At 22.4% G+C, this 20,850-nt stretch overlaps 1 protein-coding gene across 3 annotated transcripts in view; it reads left to right on the top strand.

Moving 5' to 3' along the window:
- LOC117173269 (cell growth regulator with RING finger domain protein 1-like) overlaps nt 1–20,850 on the top strand; it is a 93,620-nt gene that overhangs the window by 3,966 nt on the left and 68,804 nt on the right. For 2 of the 3 annotated variants that reach the window (XM_033361742.1, XM_033361743.1), the window contains exon 1: nt 9,362–9,459. In XM_033361742.1, coding sequence (XP_033217633.1) covers nt 9,362–9,459 — 98 coding nt within the window. Of the gene's footprint in view, nt 1–8,854; nt 9,460–20,850 lie in introns of those variants that run through there. The other variant, XM_033361741.1, reaches the window with a different exon arrangement.

Genomic DNA, 20,850 nt, shown 5'->3' with positions numbered 1-20,850 from the left:
AAAAAAATATGCATTTTTAAACAAAAAGTTTAATTTTCTACCGAAAAAAACGTATTTTCAACAATATTCAAGAACTTTCAACCAAGAAGTTGAATTTTCTACAGAAAAAAAAACGAATTTTCAATCAAATTCAAGAATTCTCTACCAAATATTTGAATTTTTAACTAAAAAAGATGAATTTTTAAACAAAAAGATGAATTTTTAAACAAAAAGATTAACTTGATACCAAAAAGACGATTTTTAAATAAAATTAAAGAATTACGGACCAAAAAGTTGAATTTTTAAATAAAATAGATGAATGTTTAAACAAACGATTAATTTAATTCTAAACAAGACAGATTTTCAATAAAATTAAAGAATTCTTAAACGAAAAGTTGACATTTGAATTAAAAATGTAAAAATTCTTGGGTGACCTTTTCGGAAGTACAAAGCTTCAATTTAAATATTAGAAAGAGAAATTCATAAAAAATATATATAAGGAAAAGTTTCCTTTGTGATAAATGAAAGAAATATAAAATGATATCGCATGGTATGAAAAAGATTCCTCAGTAAAGGAAACAATTCTCTTATCAGCGTATGATTAAATGCGCCACGAATGTTTCTTGCTCAATTCTCGATGTTGCATTAAAAACTTTGTTATTATTCAAATAGATATTTTTGTTTTAGTTATACATACTGTTATATTAACTATTTAAATTGAAGATTAAAAATTTTAGTTGAAAATTTACCATTTTGTTTGAAAATGTAACTTTTTTTAAGTTACATTTTTGTTGTTGTTGAAAGTTGATATTTTCTTCTTGAAAACCCAACAATTTTGATGAGAATTTGTTTGTTATCATTGAAAATTCAACCATTTGATCGATTTTTTTTTGTAGAAAATTATCTTTTTCTTTGCAAGTTAATTTTATTGTTTAAAAATTATTTTTTTCGGGTAAAAATTAATCCTTTCGATTGAAAACGAAATTACTCTGTAGACATTTTTTTTTTCGTTGATAATAATTTTTGGTTGAAAAATGATATTTAAAAGTTTTAACTCACTTGAAGTTTCAACAACAACAGTTAAATGTTTTAAAAAACGATTAATTTACTACCAAAAAAGGCGAATTTTCAACAAAGTTCAAGAATTCACAACCAAAAAGTTCAATTTTTAACTAAAAATAATTAATTTACTAACAGAAAAGACGAATTTCTAATAAAATTCAAGAATTCTTGACCAAAAAGTTGAATTTTTAACTAAAAAAGATTATTTTTTAAAGAAAAAGATTCATTTACTACAAACAAAAGACGAATTTTCAAAAAGAAATGAAGAATTCTCAATCAAAAAGTTAAATTTTCGAGAAAGAAAAAATTTATCTTTTTATTTTTAAGAAAATAGTTCAACTTTAAAACCTAGTTGTTAAAATGTCAACCAAAAAGATGAATTTTTAAACAAAAAGATTAATTCACATAAAAAAAGGGAATTTTTAACAAATTTCATGAATTCTGAACCAAAAAGTTGAATCTTCAAGTAAAAATGAAAAATTTTTTAAGAAAAGGTTTAATCTACTACAAAAAAGGCGAATTTTTAACTAAAAAGTTGAATTTTCAACGAAATTCAAGTATTCTGAACCAAAAAGTTCAATGCTCAACTAAAAAATAAGAATTGTTAAACAAAAAATAAATAATAATTTACTACCAAAAAAGAAGAATTTTTAATCAAATTCTATAATTCTGAACCAAAAAGTTGAATTTTCAAATAAAAAAGTTGAAATTTCAAACAACGATTACTGTACTACCAAAAAATAAAAATTTCTAATAAAATTCCAGAGTTTTTTAACCAAAAAGATTAATTTTCAGCTATGAAAAATAAATATTTAAACAAAAATTTTAATTTGCTATAAAAAAGACATATTTTGAATTAAATTCAAAAATTCTCTAGAATGTAACTAGAAAATTCCCGAATTATTAAATTAAAGAATATAATAAAGAATTTTTATTTTAAAAAAATATTTTTAATGTCTACAATTTCTTCGATTGTTGGTTGAATTTAAAATAACAATAATTGAAAAAAATATTTATTTTTGAAAGAGTTTTTTTCAATTGTTATTTTAACTTCAAACAATAATTTTAGAAACTTCAAACAGTACAAACAATTTTTTTAATTTTTAAAATTAATTTAATTAATTTAATTGTTTTTAAAACTTTATTATTATTTTTCGGGATTTTCCAGTCGTCTCGAATAATGAAACCTCTGAAAAGTTTATAATATTACGGTTTTGGAAAATTCCAGGGTTAAAGCAATTAAAATTTTTTTAAATAAATATTATTTATTTATTAAAAATTCAATCATCAATTATTTTTATAAAAAAATGGATAAATTCGTAAACAAAAAGATTTTCTTACTATCACAAAGGATCAATTTTTAATAAAATTCAAGAATTATGTACCAAAAAATTATATTTTTAACTAAAACAGTTGAATTTGTAAACAAACGAGTACTGTACTCCCAAAAAATCAAATTTTTAATAAAATTCAAGAATTCTCAACCATTTGTTATTTTTGTTATTTTAACTTCAAACAATAATTGTAGAAATTTTAAACGGTACTAATAATTTTTCAAATAAAAATATTTCATTATTATTTTTTATTATTGTTCATCATTTTTACTTTTGAGGATTTTTCAGTCGTCTCGAATAATAAAAAATTGCACTTTTTTAAATTAATATTATTTATTAATTAAAAATACAATAATCAACTATTTTTATTTTTAAAAAATTTCTATGAATTTTCAAACAAAAATGTTAAGTTACTACCAAAAAAGACGTATTTTCAATTCAGTTCAAAAATTCTAAACCAAAAAGATGATTTTTTACACAAAAAGATTAATTTTCTTCAAAAAAAAAAAACGAATTTTCAACAAAATTCAAGAATTCTCTACCAAAAAATGGAATGTTCAACTAGAAAAAATCAAGTTTTAAACAGAAAGATTAATCTACTTCCAAATAGCATGATTTTTAAAACGAAATTCAAGAATTCGGAACCAAAAGGTTGAATTTTCTCCTAAAAAAAAGTTGAATTTTTAAACAAACGATTAATTTACAACCAAAAAAGACAAATTTTCAATAAAATTAAAGAATTCTCAACCAATAACTATAATTTTTAGCTAAAAAGGAAGAATTTTCAAACAAAAAGAATAACTTACTACAAAAAAGAACGACTTTTTAACAAAGTTTTAAAATTCTGAACCAAATCGCCACGACGGAACTAGAAAATTACCGAATTATTAAATTAAAGAACATAATAAAGAATTTTTATTTAAAAAAAAATATTTTTAATATCTACAGTTTCTTCGATTGTTGGTTGCATTTAAAATAAAATAATTTGTAAACTTATATATTCCTGGAAGAATTTTTTTTTCAAATAATGTTATTTTAACTTCAAACAATAATTATAGAAATTTTTGATTAAAATATTTTATTATTATTATTTCTTATTTATATTTTTCGGGATTTTTCAGTCGTCTCGAATAATAAAACAATTACGCTTTTTTAAAATAAATATTATTTTCTTCATGAAAAATATAATGATCAATTATTTTTATTTAAAAAAAATTTTAATGAATTTTTATACAAAAAGACGATTTTTTGAAGAAAAAGATTATATTTCTTTAAATGAAAAAACTAATTTTCAACTAAATTCAAGAATTTTGTACCAAAAAGTTGAATTTTCAACTAAAAAAGTTGAATTTTTAACTAAAAAAAGGAATGTTTGAACAAAAAGATTAACTTACTATAAAAAACGACTTTGCAATCAAATTCAAAAATTCTGAACCAAATAGCCAGGATGGAACTAGAAAATTCCCGAATTATTAAATTAAAGAATACAATAAATAATTTTTATAAAAAAAATTATTTGTAATGTTTGAAGTTTCTGAAATTATTGTTTGAAGTTAAAATAACAATAATTGAAAAAAAATATATTTCTGAATGGAAATTTTGTTCAAATATTGTTATTTTAACTTCAAACAATAATTTTAGAAACTTCAAACATTAAAAATAATTTTTAAAATAAAAATATTTTAGTACTGTATTATTATTTTTATTTTTCTTGATTTTTCAGTCGTCTCAAATAATAAAACTCCTGAACAGTTTATAATATTACAGTATTGGAAAATTCCAGAATTAAAAAAAAAAAAACTTTTTAAAAAATAAATATTAATTATGCATTAAAAATACAATAATCAAGTATTTTTATTTTAAAAAAATATTTTTAATTTTTAAAACTGTTTCAATTATATAGCATTTTTAACACACGTATTAATTTTAAAGTTTAGGGCATTATGAAACTTGTTGAGGCTATATAGGTATAGATTTCAGTTACCTACATTTTATTTCGCAATGGTAGGTGTATTAAGAACATAAAGATAAGACGTATATTACGAGATTGCAACCAACTGTGGACTATGAAGTATTGACTCTATTTTTTTTCTAGTTCTGCCTATTGCTTTTCGGTTCTTTTCTATTTATAATTTATGGAGAGGCTCATAGTGATGTAAATATCATTTTTTTAGTGACTAACTGAAGGCTGAATACTTTAATCTGTCGCTTAGCGCATGGAAAATTCTCAGTAACATTGCAGAGCTCGTAGTCAAATTGAAGAAAAAAAAGAAAAGAAAGAAAGAAAAAAATATATTATTGAACCTGGAATACCGCGGTAAAAATATTTCCAGATTTTATTTTTTTTTAATAGGAATCATCCATAAACTACGTTGCCAATTTTGGGCAATTTTTGACCGCGTAAAAAAATTATAAACTTCGGTAATAAATCAACAATTACAATAAAAAAGTGATTTTTAGAGTAAAGTGTTGAAATGTGCCGAATTGGATTTTCTGTGACAATGAATTCGGCTATTATTAAATTTTTTAACTAAGAAAGATACATTTTTAACGAAAAATAAAGTAGTTCAGCTTTTAGTTAAAAAAAATATTTTAAATTATTTAAAAAATTCGAATTTTCTACCATATAGTTGATTTTTTAAACAAAATTAAAAAATTCTTAACTAAAACAGGTGAGTTTGCAAACAAGCGATTAATTTAATACCAAATAAAGAATTTGTAAGAAAATTCAAGAATTGTCAATCCGAGGGTGAGAGTTTATTTTAATTTGCTACCTAATAAGGCGAATTTTCAATAAAATTAAAAAATTCTTAAACAAAAAATTTCATTTTTAAGAAAGAAAGAAATTTCTATCATTTTTATGAAAGTTGTTGTAATTTAAAACCTAGTTGTTTAATATTGAAGCAAAAAAAAATTTTCTTTCAAAAAAAAACGAATTTTTAAAGAGAAAGATTATTTTATTAAAAAAAAGATGCTTTAACAAAAGTCAAGAATTCTCAATAAAAAAGTTGAATTTACAACTAAAAAAGATGATATTTTAAACAAAAGGATTAGCTGACTACAAATAACAAACGATTATTTAACAAAATTTAAGAATTCTTAAACAAAAAGTTGAATTCTCAACTAAAAAAGATAAATTTTTAATAAAAAATGTTTAATTTGCTAACAAAAAATACGAATTTTCAATAAATTTCAAGAGTTTTCAACCAAAAAGTTGGATTTTTAATAAAGGAAAAAATTGATTAATCTATAAGAAAGTAGTTTTAATTAGAAACCTAGTCGTTAAATTTTTTATTAAAAACATGAGTTTTTAAACAAAAAATTGATTTTCTCCCGAAAAAGTACATTTTTAACACACTTTAAAAATTCTCAACCATAAAGTTGAATTTTCAACTAAAAAAGATTAATTTTTAATCAAAAGATTAATTTGCTACTAAAAAATACGTTTTTCAAACAAAAATTCAAGAACTGTGAACCAAAAACTTGAATTTTCAACTGGAATAGATGAATTTTTTAACAATTAAATTAATACCAAAAGAGACAAATTTGGAATAAAATTCAAGAATTCTCAACCAAAATGTTGAATTTTCAAATAAAAAAGATGATTTTCTAAACAAAAAGATTAACTTACTATAAAAAACAAGATTTTTCAAAATATATTCAAGAATTCTCAATCAAAAATTGTTATTTTTTAACAAAAAGAATTATTTTGCTACCAAAAAAGACAAATTTTCAATAAGATTCAAAAATACTCAACAACAAAACTAAATTTGCAAGAAATAAGTTTTTTTTTAATTATTAAGAAAGTTGTTTAAATTTAAAACCTTGTTGATACATTTTTAGCCAAAAAGATGAATTTTCGAATAAAAAGATTAATTTTCATCCATAAGAAAAATTTAACACCATTCAAGGATTCTCTACCAAAAAGTTGCATTTTTAACTAAAAAAGATGATTTTTTAAACAGAAAGATGAATGTTTAAAAAGAATGAGTATTTTACCACACAAAAAAAAGATTACTTAACAAAATTCAAGAATTCTGACGCAAAAAGTTGAATTTTTCTATTTAAAAGATTACTTTTTGAAGAGAAAAATTAATTTACTACAAGAAAAATGAAATTTAAAATACCTTAACCAAAAAGGACGAATTTTTAATAAAATTCCAGAATTCTCAACGACAAAGTTTAATTTTTATGTAAAAAAGCTTAACTTTTAAACCAAAATATTAACTTACTATCAAAAAAGAGATTTTTTAAACAAAATTTAAGAATTTTAAACGAAAAAAGTTGAATTTTTAACTAAAAATAATTAATTTACTACCAAAAAAGACGAATTTTTAATAAAATTCGAGAATTCACAACAACAAACGAATTTTAAATGATTTTCAAGAATTCGTAATGAAAAAGTTTCATTTTTAAACAAAAAGATTAATTTTTTAAGAGAAAGATTAATTTACTACAAAAAACAAAGAATTTTTAATAAAACTTATAAAATCTCAATTAAAAAGGATGAATTTTTAATAAAATTCAAGGATTTTCAACCGCAAAGTTGAATTTTTAACTGAAAAAGATGAGTTTTTAAACCAAAAGATTAACTTACTACCAAAAAAGAGATTTTTTAAACAAAATTTAAGAATTTTAAACCAAAAAAGTTGAATTTTTAACTTAAAATAATTAATTTACTACCAAAAAAGACGAATTTTTAAAGAAAATTCTCGAATTCTGAACCAAAAGGTTGAGTTCTCAACTAAGTAAGATGAATTTTTTAACAAGAAATTAATTTAATTCCAATAAACGAATTTTAAATGCATTTCAAGAATTCGTAATGAAAAAGTTGCATTTTTATACAAAAAGATTAATTTTTTAAGAGAAAGATTAATTTACTACTAAAAAAGATATTAAAAAAAAAATCAACAATTCTAAACCAAAAAGTTGAATTTTTAACTAATCTAACTTAATTTACTGCCAAAAAAATACGATTTTTAAAAATAAAATTTAAGAATTTTGAACCAAAAAGTTGAGTTCTCAACTAAGTAAGATGAATTTTTTAACAAGCAATTAATTTAATTCCAAAAAAAGAATTTTTAAAGAATGTCAAGAATTCTTAACCAAAAATTTGCATTTTTAAACAAAAATTTAAATTTTTAAAGAGACAGATTAATTTACTACACACACAAAAAAAAAAGAATTTTTAGTGAAATTCAAAATATATCAACCAAAAAGACGAATTTTCAATAAAATTCAAGAATTCTGAATCAAAAAGTTGCATTTTTAAACAAAAATATTAATTTTGAAAGAGAAAGATTAATTTACTACACAAAAAAAGAAGAATTTTTAATGAAATTTTAAAAATCTCAACCAAAAAGACGAATCTTCATTCAAATTCCAGAATTCTCAAACAAAAAGTTCAATCGTCAAATAAAAATATGAATTTAAAAAAAAAAGATTAATTGACTACCAAAAAAAAAAAAAACGATTTTTAACAAAATTCAAGAATTCTAAACCAAAAAGTTGAATGCTTAAACAAACGATTAATTTATTACCAAAAAGACGAATTTTTAATAAAATTCAAGAATTTTCAACCGCAAAGTTGAATTTTTAATTAAAAAAAGATGAGTTTTTAAACCAAAAGATTAACTTACTACCAAAAAAAAGATTTAAAAAAAAATTCAAGAATTCTAAACCAAAAAGTTGAATTTTCAACGAAGAAAGATGAATTTTTTGACAAGCAATTAATTTAATACCAAGAAACGAATTTTTAATGGAGTTCAAGAATTTCGAACCAAAAAGTTGCACTTATAAACAAAAAGATTAATTTTGAAAGAAAAAGATTAATACACTACAAAAAAATTTAATGAAATTAAAAAAATCCCAACCAATAAGGACGAATTTTTAATAAAATTCAAGAATTCTAAACCAGAAAGTTGAATGTTTAAACAAACGATTAATTTACTACCAAAAAAAGACTAATTTTTAATAAAATTCAAGAATTGTCAACCCAAAAATTCAATTTCCAAATAAAAAATATGAATGTTTAAACAAAAAGATTAATTGACTACCAAAAAAAAAATGATTTTTAACAAAATTCGAGAATTCTGAACCTAAAAGTCGAATTTTCGGCTAAAAACGTAAATTTCTAAACAAAACGATTAATTTTCTACCGAAAACACTTATTATCTAGGACTGTACTAAAAAATTGACCATATGCACTTTTAGGGAAAAAATTTTTCCAAATTCTAAAAGGCTATACGTATAACGTTATTTTGACCCCCCCCCCCCTTCCCCAGTGCCAACTTAGTTTATGGATGATCCCATTGAATGATAATAAATCCATTTCGTATAAGTAATGAGAGAAATATTATGTTTTGAAAATCAGAAAACTCCCACCGCTGCCACCTTTGGAAATAGCCTCTTTTTTTTTAGTTTCAACTCAGAAAAAGCAAAGGAAACTTTCCAACTCGAAATTTTTTGATAAATTTTAGAATTTCAACGATGGTAGATCCAGAGGAGGAACTTTCTTAAGGGCATTTGCGACATGTGCGTTGCATAATCTGCACGCGGTCCGGTGAAGAGTTCGAAAAGCGTCCTCTCGCCGGCAAGAATCTGCAGAAAGAGACTTAACAAAACAAAAAAAGAAGAAAGTTGTTGATATACAGTAAGGAATATTATCGAAGCTCGAGAGGATGTTTTTAAAGTCAACGAATTGAGGAAAAGATGAATTGAGGGAAAAAATTGGACTTCTTTTTGATTGGCCCAAATGTTCTGGTGGATGCGCAAGATCTGCGCGAGCCAGTTTCTTCACGAATGGGACCAAAAGGAGACTAAATTTGTGATTATCAGGTGTCGCTGAATGGGATTTAAAATCCACAAAGCACGATCCTTCAGACACGTTTAACTTAATCTTTGGACGGGCTTTTGAACTGACGATTCGCGTGGGAAGAGTGATTTTTTTTATTTTCAAAGTGTGCCAAGGTACTAGTGAAGGAATAATGACGGCGATGCTGGTTTCTGTGGCGGAATTATCCAACATTTTCTCCGTCCTTGCTGTTCTCATTTGCTTCTGTGGAATCGTCCTCTTCATCATGAGGTAATTTTTTCAGTTATTTCAAAAATATTTTATTTGTTATGTTGTTAATGAAAGCCCATTGCGTCAGGATTAATTTGATAAAGGAGTAATATTCGCTTTTGCTCCGTTTTTGAGATAATCGACTCTGATTCAATCGGCAGGGTCGCTCAGGCGGTAGCGCTTCCGCTTCGTAGTCGGGAGGTTGCGTGTTCGATTCTCTCAGCCAGCAACTTTTTTTTATTCATTACAATGTTTATAAATATAATTTCCTTGAATTATCTACCAAAATTGTGCAATTAATATAATTTTAAATGTTTTCTTCAAGAAAAAACGGACTTTTAAAAAACTCATATTTTTGCAAACACATTTATTCTATATAAATGTGTTTTCCATATTTTTCCGATTTTACTAAAAATTAGAAGTATGGACGAGGTTTTTGAAACTCAGCAAAGAAATGTTGCTTTCTTTCTCATACTTTTAAAAATAACATTTAATTATGTAAAATTTGTTTATACGATATATTTATTCATGTATAAGATTTTCTATTAATTAATAAATTCTCACCCAAAAAGTTGATTTTTGCAATAAAAAAGATGAATATTTAAACAAAAAGTTTAACTTACTAACAAAAAAGCGATTTTTTAAAACAAACTTCAGGAATTCTGAACCCAAAAGATGAATTGAAAATTGAGTTAAATTTGCTACCAAAAAAGAGGAATTTCAATTAAGAAATTCTTAACCAAAAATATGTTTTTTTAAACAAAAGGATTAATTTTCTTTAAAAAAAAATTTTTCAACACAATTCAAGAATTCTTTATGAAAAAGTTGAATTTTTAAAGAAATGATTTATTTAATACGAAAAAGGCAAATTAAAAAAAAATTAAAGAATTCTTAACTAAAAAGTCGAGTTTTGAACCAAATTACAGAATTCTCAACCAAAAAGTTGCATTTTTAACTATAAAAGATGAATTTTTAAACAAAAAAAAGAATAACTTACTACCGAAAAAGACAAATTTTTGTTAAAATTCAAGAATTCTCAACCAAAAAGATTAATTTTTAAATAAAATAGATTCATTTTAATGAAAAAAATGAATTTTTAAACAAAACGATTAATTTTTTACTAAAAAATAACAATTTTTTTAAGCAAAACATTTCATTTACTACTAAAAAAGACGAATTTTCCCATCAAATTTAAAAATCCTTGGCCAAAGAGTTAAATTTTTAATCAAAATAATTAATTTACTACAAGCAAAAAGAATTTTTAATATAAAATTCAAGAATTTTCTACCAAAAACTTGAATTTTCAACTATAAAAAATGAATTAAAAAAAAAATTAACGTACTACCAAGAAAGAGAAGTTTCTAATCAAATTCAAGAATTCTCAACCAAAAAGATTAATTTTCAACTAAACTAGACTAATTTTAATAAAAAAGTCGAATTTCCCATCAAATTTAAAAATCCTTAACCAAAAAGTTGAATTTTTAAGAAATAAGAGAAAATTGTTTTATTTTTTATTTTTAAGAAAGTAGTTTAAATTTAAAACCTAGCTGTTAAATTTTTAACCAAAAAGATGAATTTTTAAACAATAAGATTAATTTTCTACCGAAAAAATACCGAATTTTTAACACAATTAAAAGAATTCTCAATCATAAACTTAAATGTTTAATCAAAAATATTAATTTACTACCAATGAAGACGAATTTTCAATAAATTTCAAGAATTCACAATCAAAAAGTTGAATTTTAACTCAAAATAATTAATTTATTACCGAAAAAGACGAATTTATGATAAAATTCAAAAAATGTCAACCACAAAGTCGAATTTTCAACGAAGATGTTGAATTTTTAAACAAAAGATTAACTTACTTTAAGAAAAAGATTATTTAACAAAATTTAATAATTCTGAGGCAAATATTTCAATTTTTCAACTAAAGAAGATGAATTTTTAAACAAATAGTTTAATTTGCTAGCAAAAAAGACGAATCTTCAATAAAATCCAAGAATACTTAACCAATAAGTTTAAAATTTTTAAATGTTTATAATGATAATTTCCTTGAATTATCTAACAAAATTATTTAATCAATATAATTTTAATGTTTTCTTCAAGGAAAAACGGACTTTTAAAAAATATCATCTTTTTTGCAAACAATTTTATCTTATATAAATTTTATTGATTTTTTGCATAATGTTTGCCGATTGTATTGAAAATTAGAAGTATAGTTGAGGGTTTTTAAACTCATCAAAGAAATTTTTCTTTCTTTCTAATAATATTGAAAATCATGTTTAGTTTTGTAAAAATTATTGACAGTTTACATTTGCACTTGTATACGATTCCCAATCAATAAAAAGCTATAAAAAATGTATTAACATTCATAGAAAATGAATTTGTTTGGGGAAAGCCTGATAAAGTAAAAAGAATTACCTTTTCCTGAAAAATATTTTTAAAAAACTATCATTTGCATAACTTTGAAAGAATATTTAAGAATATTATAATTATAAACATTTTAATGAATAAAAAGTAAATAAAAAAAATGTTGGCGTCGAGAATCGAACACGAGAATTCTAGCTACGAACCTGAAACACTACTGGCTGATCTAAAATGTGTTTTTTTTTAAATTATTATTTTTAAAAATATTAACGGAAACTAATATTCAGAATTAACGGGCTCCTCTTGTTGCGACACTTGGGACTTATATTTATGGTAGAAAAATTTAGTGTGATTTATAATTATTTTTTAATATAAAATGTATTTGGATGACAAATAATTTTTTAATTTCCCGCGTAAAAATAGGCGCGAAATTTAAAATTGATTCCGAGTCGGATTTAATTGTTAATGAAAAATTAATAAAATGGGGCTATATTTTCTGCAAAAGTATGATTTGTATATTAATGAAAAAATAAAAACGCTATTGGCGTCATTTTTGTAATTACAGCAATTTAGTTTAGCCAGTGAATTTTATAAACAAATTTCCAACTTTCTCTCGAAATGATTTATAAAAAAAATATTTCTGAGTTAGAATTAATATTTAATTTGAAATTAGGTTCGGAAATATTACTGCATAATGGATTGAGACATTTCACACTCCAATGCTTTTAAATCTTAATGATATGAATTCGATTGATTAATAAATAGAACTATCTGTAGTCGTTAGCCTTGGCCTGCGCAATAAATGTAGAAATTGTCACGAAAACTCGAATGTTGATAATCCAGTTTTATAGATCAGAATTTCTTTAGAAATGATTTGAATCAATTAGATCATTAAATAAATTTAAAATATTGTATTCCAAATTCGGAATGACGGAAAAATCCCGAAAGATAAAATTACCGACTCTTTAAAATTCCCAATTAGAAAGATAATAAAATTGCCGAATTGGGAATTTGAAAATTCCAGCAGAAAATTGTCGAATTATAAAATATAATTATGTCAAAAAATTAAAAAAAAAAAAATTATTTATAAAAAGAAATTCTGATTGTTTATACTCGGGAATTTTATAGGTCAGATATTTTATCATTCTTCAATTTTCTCTCGGGAATTTTTCAATTCCGGAATTTTACTACTCAGGAATTCTAGAATTTGGGAATTTTTTTATTCTGAAATTTTATTATTCCGGGATTTTTCAATTCGGTAATATTATAAACTGTTCGGGAGTTTTTCAATTTGGGAATCTAATAATTCGGGAATTTCATTATTCGTGACTTTTCGAATTCGGAACGACTGAAAAATCCCGAAAAATAAAATTACCGAACAATTTATAATATTACGGAATACATAATAATATTCCCAACAGATTGAAAAATTCCGACATTGTAAAAATCCTTAATAATAAAATGTATGTAATTTATGAAAAATTCGCTTTTTTAGTCTAAAATTATTCTGTATGGTTGAACATTAATCTTTTTGATACAAAATTGATCTTTTATTCTTCAAATTTTAACAATTTAAATAAAAATTTCACTTTTTTAGCTGACAATTCATCATTTTAATTAAAAATTCATTTCTTTGGTTGAAATATGAGCCATTAGTTTGAAATCTTGTTTTTTCTTTGAATGAAAAGGAATTTTAACTGTTTTTTATTGACTGTTTATTATTACTTTTATTTTTTTATTGTTTATTATTACTATACTTTATTAACTGTTTTGTAGATATTTTTTTTTTTTTTTTTGGTTGAACATTTTTATTTTTTGACCAGACATTTAATTATTTATTTTTTAGTCGAAAAATATTTTCAATTCTTGGTTGAAAAATATTTTTGTTCAGAAATTAATCTTTCAGTTAAAGATTTACAATTGTAGTTGAAATGTTTTTTTGGTTGAAAATGATTTTTTTAACTCAAAATGTAACTATTATTTTAGTTGAATATTTCATGATTTTAGATGAAAATTAATTTTTTTGGTTGAACAATGATTTTTTAAATAAAAATGTAATTAATCAATTTTTGGTTAGACAATTTTATTTTTTATTTAAAAATTCATATTTTTTGCTAGACATTAATCTTTTTGGTTAAAACTTCATCTTTTAAGTCAAAAATATTCCATAATTTTACTTGAAAATTCTTCTGTTTTGTTGAACATTAATTTTTTGAACTTCAAATTTAATAATTGGTAAGTTTTCATTGATAATTTATCTTCTTTAGTAAATATTAATTTTTTGTTAAAAAAAAAAAAAATTGAACTGTTTTCTAGAGAATCTATTTTTTTCAAAAATAATTTTTTCAACTATAACTTTATTCCATGTTTTGTTTGAAATTAGTATTTTTTGTGTTTAAAATTTAAGTATTTCTTCAAAAATTAATTAATTTTGCAATTTTTTGCATTTATATAAAAAAATATTTGTAATGTCTAAAGTTCCTATAATTCAATTGTTGTTATTTAAACTTCAAAAAATTATTTTAGAAGCTTCAAATATTACAAATAATTTTTTAGGTAAAAATATTCGATTATTGTATTTTTAATGAAAAAATAGTATTTGTAAAAATTTCTTGTTTTAATTCAGGACTTTCATAATAAGGTAATTTTCATTAAGAAAACAATAAAATATTTGTACAACAAAATTATTTTTAATGTTCAAAGCTTCTAAAATTATTTTTGAAATTTTAAATAACAATGATTGGACAAAATAAATTTCTGGATGAAAAATTGTATCAATTATTGTTATCTTAAATTCGAAAAATAATGTTAGAACCTTGAAACAGTAATAATAATTTCTTTTTTGATGGAAATGTTTGATTATTGTGTTTTTAATAAATAAATAATATTAATTAAAAAAAAAATTGAATTGTTTAAATTCGGGAATTTTCTAGTTCTGATAGTTTATAATTCGGCAATATTATGAATTGTCGCGAAATTTATTATTCGTGATTTTTTCAATTCAGTAATATTATAAACTATTCCTAAATTGTATTATTTTAGAATGTCAGGAATTTTATTTTTCGGGATTTTTAGTCTCGAAATTTTTTAAATCCAACTTTATTTTGAATTACATCATTTTTATATTTAAAAAATAATTTATCTTTGCAACTAAAATTGAAATTAAAATAGATTTTGATACCTTTTAGAATATTTCGTTCAATTTAAAGAATAATGAACTACCTTTGAAGGTCGTATTCGTTGACCTTAACCGTAAAGCTCGGAGGATAACAAATTATAATTAGCACCAGTGCGTAAAATTCCTCGCACTAAAATATTCCCAAATTCAGCATTCACAAGTGGACTCGTAAAATTTTCAAACAAAGTTATTCATAAATCAAATAATGACAAGGCGACAAAAACAAGATTTCTTTACATTAGGAAGTATATTTGCTATTTAAATTTCCTTCGAAATTAATTATGATTCATCTAATGATACTATAACATCTGTTCTAATGAATTAAAATTCTGTTATATTACTTTTTTTTTTGTATAAAATACTCATAAAAAATTACTGTGCCTGTCTATAGAAGATGGAGAAAACTAAATATAAAATTAGAGATAAAAGCTATAAACTTGACTATGATTACTAACCAAAGGTTGTTTTTCATCTCATTTTGGATGGTTTGTCAAGGTGCTTTAATTTACAAATTAGAACGTTTTACGAGTTGGGTTAAAAAATTGGGCTAAATAAAATTCTTAATTAAATCCAAGATAAATTCAAAATTAGACGAAGGCTGGCACTACTTGGCAACGATATCTAATTGGCAATTTATCGTCAGTTAAGTTAACTAAAGTCTTTTTCGTCAACGTTTCAGTAAACAAGTTACATTTATTTTTAAATAAAAAGCTTTTAGACCAAGTGCCAAAAATTAAAAAAAAAAAAATTTTAATTTACTAAATTGTGCTCATTTATTTAAAACTAAAAATTCTCACGTTATTTGAAAAATATTTAACCACTATTAGATATTACGCAAAAAAAATTTGTTTCTATTTAAAGAATCTGAAAGAAAAAACGGTATTTTTTTGAAAATTTATGTATATTTCGAAAACAGAGAAAAAACTTGAAAAGTGATAAACGAACTTTTTTCGGTCTTCTAAAAAGGAAATATTTTTTGCGTGTAAACTTTTTTCTTTTGCTCGTATTTTTTAGAAGAAAATGGGAAATTTGGTTTTCAGAAAAACCAAATAGAAAAAATTGCAAAAATGTTTGGCACTCGATCCTAGCAAAATTTCTAATGCCAAAAAGAACCTCCAAGGACTAAACCTAAAATTTCTAAACAACATTTAAAATTTTAAAGATATAATCATCGGATTCAAATATTTTTAAATTAAATTCGGCATGCATTTTCACAAATTAACTGTATTGATTATAAAATAATTCAATTAAATAATAATTTCAATAAATGAAATAAATGATTTAAAAGCTTAATGCACAATTTTATTCGAAAATATTTAAATTAAATGATTTTTTAAATTAAAAATTAATTTTGTTGTGTGGAAATTTCAAGTTATTTCAAGCGGTGTATTGAAGAATTAGACATTTTTTTTATACAGGGTGCCAATAATTCTTACAACATTGTTTTCTTAATTATTGAATTAAAAAAATTTAATTTATTAACTACTTAAGATATTTAATTTTTATTTTATGATGCTAGTGATGCATTTTACAGTCTTTTGAATTTACTACGGTTTAATTTGGAATTCAAAATTAGAATTCCTCAAATTTTGAATAAAAAATTTCCAAATTTTGTACCTCTGAAATTTTTTAATTAGAATTAAAGTAGTAGCAATTCATAGTATTCATTAAAATTCGTGAATTTATAATTAAATAATTAAATTTTCAACTTGAAAGGATCAATTTACAACCATATAATGAATAGTTGAATTTTCAGTAAAAAAAATCGGACTAAAAAAGAAATAAAAATTTGCAACCAAAGATAAATATTGTACAGAAAACATTAATTTTTAACCAAATAGTTAAATTTACAAAAAAAAACTAATTTTGAACCAAACAGTTGCATTTACAAACAATTAGTTCAATTTTCAAGCAAAATAGATGAATTTTTAATCAAAAATTTAAATTTTAACTAAATGCATGAATTTTTAACTAAATAGTTAAATTTTCATTTAAAAAATCATTTTTAACTAAAAAAGAAACAAATTTATAACGAATAAAGATTTAAATTTCAAATAAAAAGCGGTTCAATTCAACCAAAAAATAAAGAATTTTTACCAAACCGTTAAATTCTTAATTTAAATAGATTCATTTTTCCAGTCATAAATGCGAATTTTCTACAAAACAGTATAAGAATTTACAAGCCCAAAAATATGAATTTTAAATAAAAAAATTAATTTTAAATAATTTAGTTAAATTTCAATTCAGAGATGAATGTTTACTCAAACATAATTTTTTGCAAAGCAATTCGATTTACAACAAAGAAGTTGAATTTTTAATTAAAAAGATGGTTGACAAAATAGTCGAATTAAAAAAATACATAGTTAAATTTGAACCAACAGATATCAATTTTTAACCCCAAAAAACAAAATTGCAGCTAAGAAAAATTCATCAGTTCATAATGAAAAAAAATTGTAATGTATTTTAAAATTTTAAAATAAAAAATGCGAATTATCTATAAAACAGTATAATGATTATCAACCTGAAAAGATCAATTTTTAAGAATATAGTTCATTTTGAAACCAGAGATTAATTTTTTACAAAACAGTTCAACTTTCAACGCAGTAGTTAAATTTTTAAATAGACCTTAAAAAATTGCATTTTTTAACAAAATAATAATTTATTCGTTTTATTTTCATCGAAATTTAGAGTGCAAAATGCAATATTAAAAATATGAAAATATTTAAATGAATAATTTGAATCCAGACAGTTTTTTACATTAAATATGAAGCTTTTTTGAATTTTTTGAATCGCTTGGACTAAATTTGATATTTCTCCAAAAAAGTGTAATTTTTAATTCAAAAAATAAAATTATTTTCTATTATAATTACCAAAACATTAATATTTAACTTACAATATTTCTTACAACACATTTCTAATTGCATTTTAATGTACTGATTTTTTAAGAATGTGCAATTCTTGATCAGAATCAATAAAGAAAAGTTGAATATCTTAATTAGTTCATTTAATTTAGAATTTAAAATTAGAATTCCTCAAATTTGGAATACAAAATTTTATAGTTTGAACAATTGAACGGTTACAAATAAAAAAATCCAGGTAGAAAAGTGTAGTATTTTTAGTGATTGATCGAAATTCATTCAGATTTCTGATTTTCTGCATTGTCATACTTTCGATAATATACTCGTTTCGAGTAGGATAATAATTACATTGCTCGATCAAGTTATGTAATCGATTACGGGAGTTTCATAATTGGCGGACAAACCTCTTTTTCAAGTCGATTCCTGTAACTTCAAGAAAAGTCTGTCGTTATTTCTATTTTTAAATTTATCTAAAATATTGCAAATAATTCTCGTCGAGAAAGTCAAATTACGAAAATAAATTCTTTCCTCTTTTTAATTGCCCTCAAAATAAGTTACTATATATTTTAATAATCTCACTTGGTTTTTTTTTATTTGCGGGTGATTTTTTTTTGTATCGATTTAGAAACTAAAGTAATTAATAAATAATTATAATAATAAAATTATGCTATGCATGATTTAATTTAGAAAATTAAATTATGTTTCCGAATAATAAAGTTCCCGAATATAATAATATTGTCGAATTGTAGAATTTTTTATAAATATTATTTATCTATTTAAAATATAACAATCTCGTATTTTATAAGAAAAAAAAAGATTTTCAATGTTTACAATTTTTAAAATTATTTCTTGAATTTAAAAAAAAAAAACAATAATTTAAGAGCATTTCATACAGAAATATAATTTTTTAAATTGTTATTGTTAATTTAAATCAAACAATAATTTTAGAAACTTTAAACATTAGAAATAATTTTTTTATACCAATATTTGATTTGTATTTTTAATAAATACATAACATTTATTTAAAGAAATTCGGAAATTGTATTATTCGTCAATATAATTTTTCGGAATAATTCAGTCGTCCCTATCCTAACTAGAAAATTCCCGAATTTAAACAATAATGTTAATTTTTAATATTTATAAAATTATTCTTTGAAGTTAAAATAACAATAATTGAAAAAAGGTTTATCCAGAAATGAATATTTTTCGATTATTGTTATTTTTAATTCAAACAATATTTGTAGAAACTGTAGAAAAAAACTTTAATTATTTAAATTCTTGAATTTTATAGTTCGGGAATTTTATAGGTAAGATATTTTGTAATTCGGTAATATTTGTAATTTTTAAATTCGGTAATATTGTAAACTTTGAGTAATTACCAAAGACGGTTATATGGTAAACTGTTCGGGAATTTTATTATTCGATAATTTTATAATTTAGGAGTCTTATTTTTCGGAAATTTTATAATTCAGGAAATTTAGTATTAGTGAATTTTCTTATCTGGAAACTTTATTATTCGGAAATTTTTTCAATCGGCAATTATATAATTCAGGAGTTTTATTATTCGGGAATTTTATACTACAGGAATTTATTTATTCGGTAATTACTTTATAATCTAGGCATTTTATTAATCGGGAATTTTATTATGCAAAAATTTTATTATTCGGGAATTTTCGAATTCAGGTGTTTTATTATTCGGAAAATTTGTAATTCAGGAGTTTAATTATTCAGGATTAACATTTAAGAGTTTTACATTCGGGAATTTAATATTTCAGGAGTTTTATTATTCGGGATTAACATTGCAGAATTTTACATGCGGGAATTAATTTATAATTCAGAACTTTTATTATTTGGGAATTTTATTATCCGGAAATTTTATTATTCAGGAATTTTCAAATTCAGGAGTCCTATAATTCGGGGATTTTATCATTCATATTGCCAGGGAATTTCATTAGACGGGAATTTTATAATTGAGGATTTTTATTATTTGGGAATTTTATAATGCAGGAATTTGTTATTCGGAAATTTTATTATTCAGGATATTTATTCTGCGGGTATTTTATGCTTCAGGATTATTTTGTTATTCGGGAATTTTTTTATTCGGAAATTTTATCATTCAGAAGTTTAATTAGTGGGTATACTCATTCGGGAATTTAATAATTCATATCATTAAGGAATTTCATAATTCAGGAATTTTTTATTCGTAAATTTTATTATTCAGGAATTTTATAATCCAGGAGTTCAATTATTGGGGATAAACGTTCGGGAATTTTATAATTTAGGAGTTTTATTATGCGGCAATTTTATAATTCAAATTTTTAAGGAATTTCATAATTTAGGAGTTTTATTATTCAGGAATTTTATAATTCATATTATTAAGAAATTTTATAATTCGGAAATTTTATTATCCGGAAATTTTATGATTCGGGATTAACGTTCGGAAATTTTATTTTTCGCTAATTTTATTATTTGGGAATTTTATGCTTCAAGAGTTTTTTATTATTTGAGATTAACATTCGGGAATTTTATAATTTAGGGGTTTTATTATTCGGGAATTTTATCATTCAGGAATTTTATTATTCTGGAATTTTAATTTCACGATTTTTAGTATGCGGGAATTTTCTAATTCAGGAATTTTGTTAAGCGAGAATTTTATTACTTGTAAATTTTATTACACAGGAGTTTTCTTAGTGAGGATAAACATTCGGGAATTTTATAATTCAGGATTTTTATTATGCGGGATTAACATTCGAGAATTTTATATGCGGGAATTAATTCATAATTCAGAACTTTTATTATCCGAAAATTTTATTATTCAGGAGTCTCATTATTCGGGAATTTGATAATTCATATTGTTAGGGAATCTTATTATACGGGAATTTTATAATTGAGGATTTTTATTATTCGGGAATTTTATAATTCAGGAATTTTGTTATTCGACAATTTTATTATTCGGAAATTATATTGTTCAGGATTTTTATTGTGCTGGAATTTTATAATTCAGGAATT

Source organism: Belonocnema kinseyi, chromosome 5 (assembly GCF_010883055.1).
Source record: "Belonocnema kinseyi isolate 2016_QV_RU_SX_M_011 chromosome 5, B_treatae_v1, whole genome shotgun sequence".
Taxonomy (NCBI): domain Eukaryota; kingdom Metazoa; phylum Arthropoda; class Insecta; order Hymenoptera; family Cynipidae; genus Belonocnema; species Belonocnema kinseyi.
This window is presented reverse-complemented; position numbering and strand designations above follow the sequence as displayed.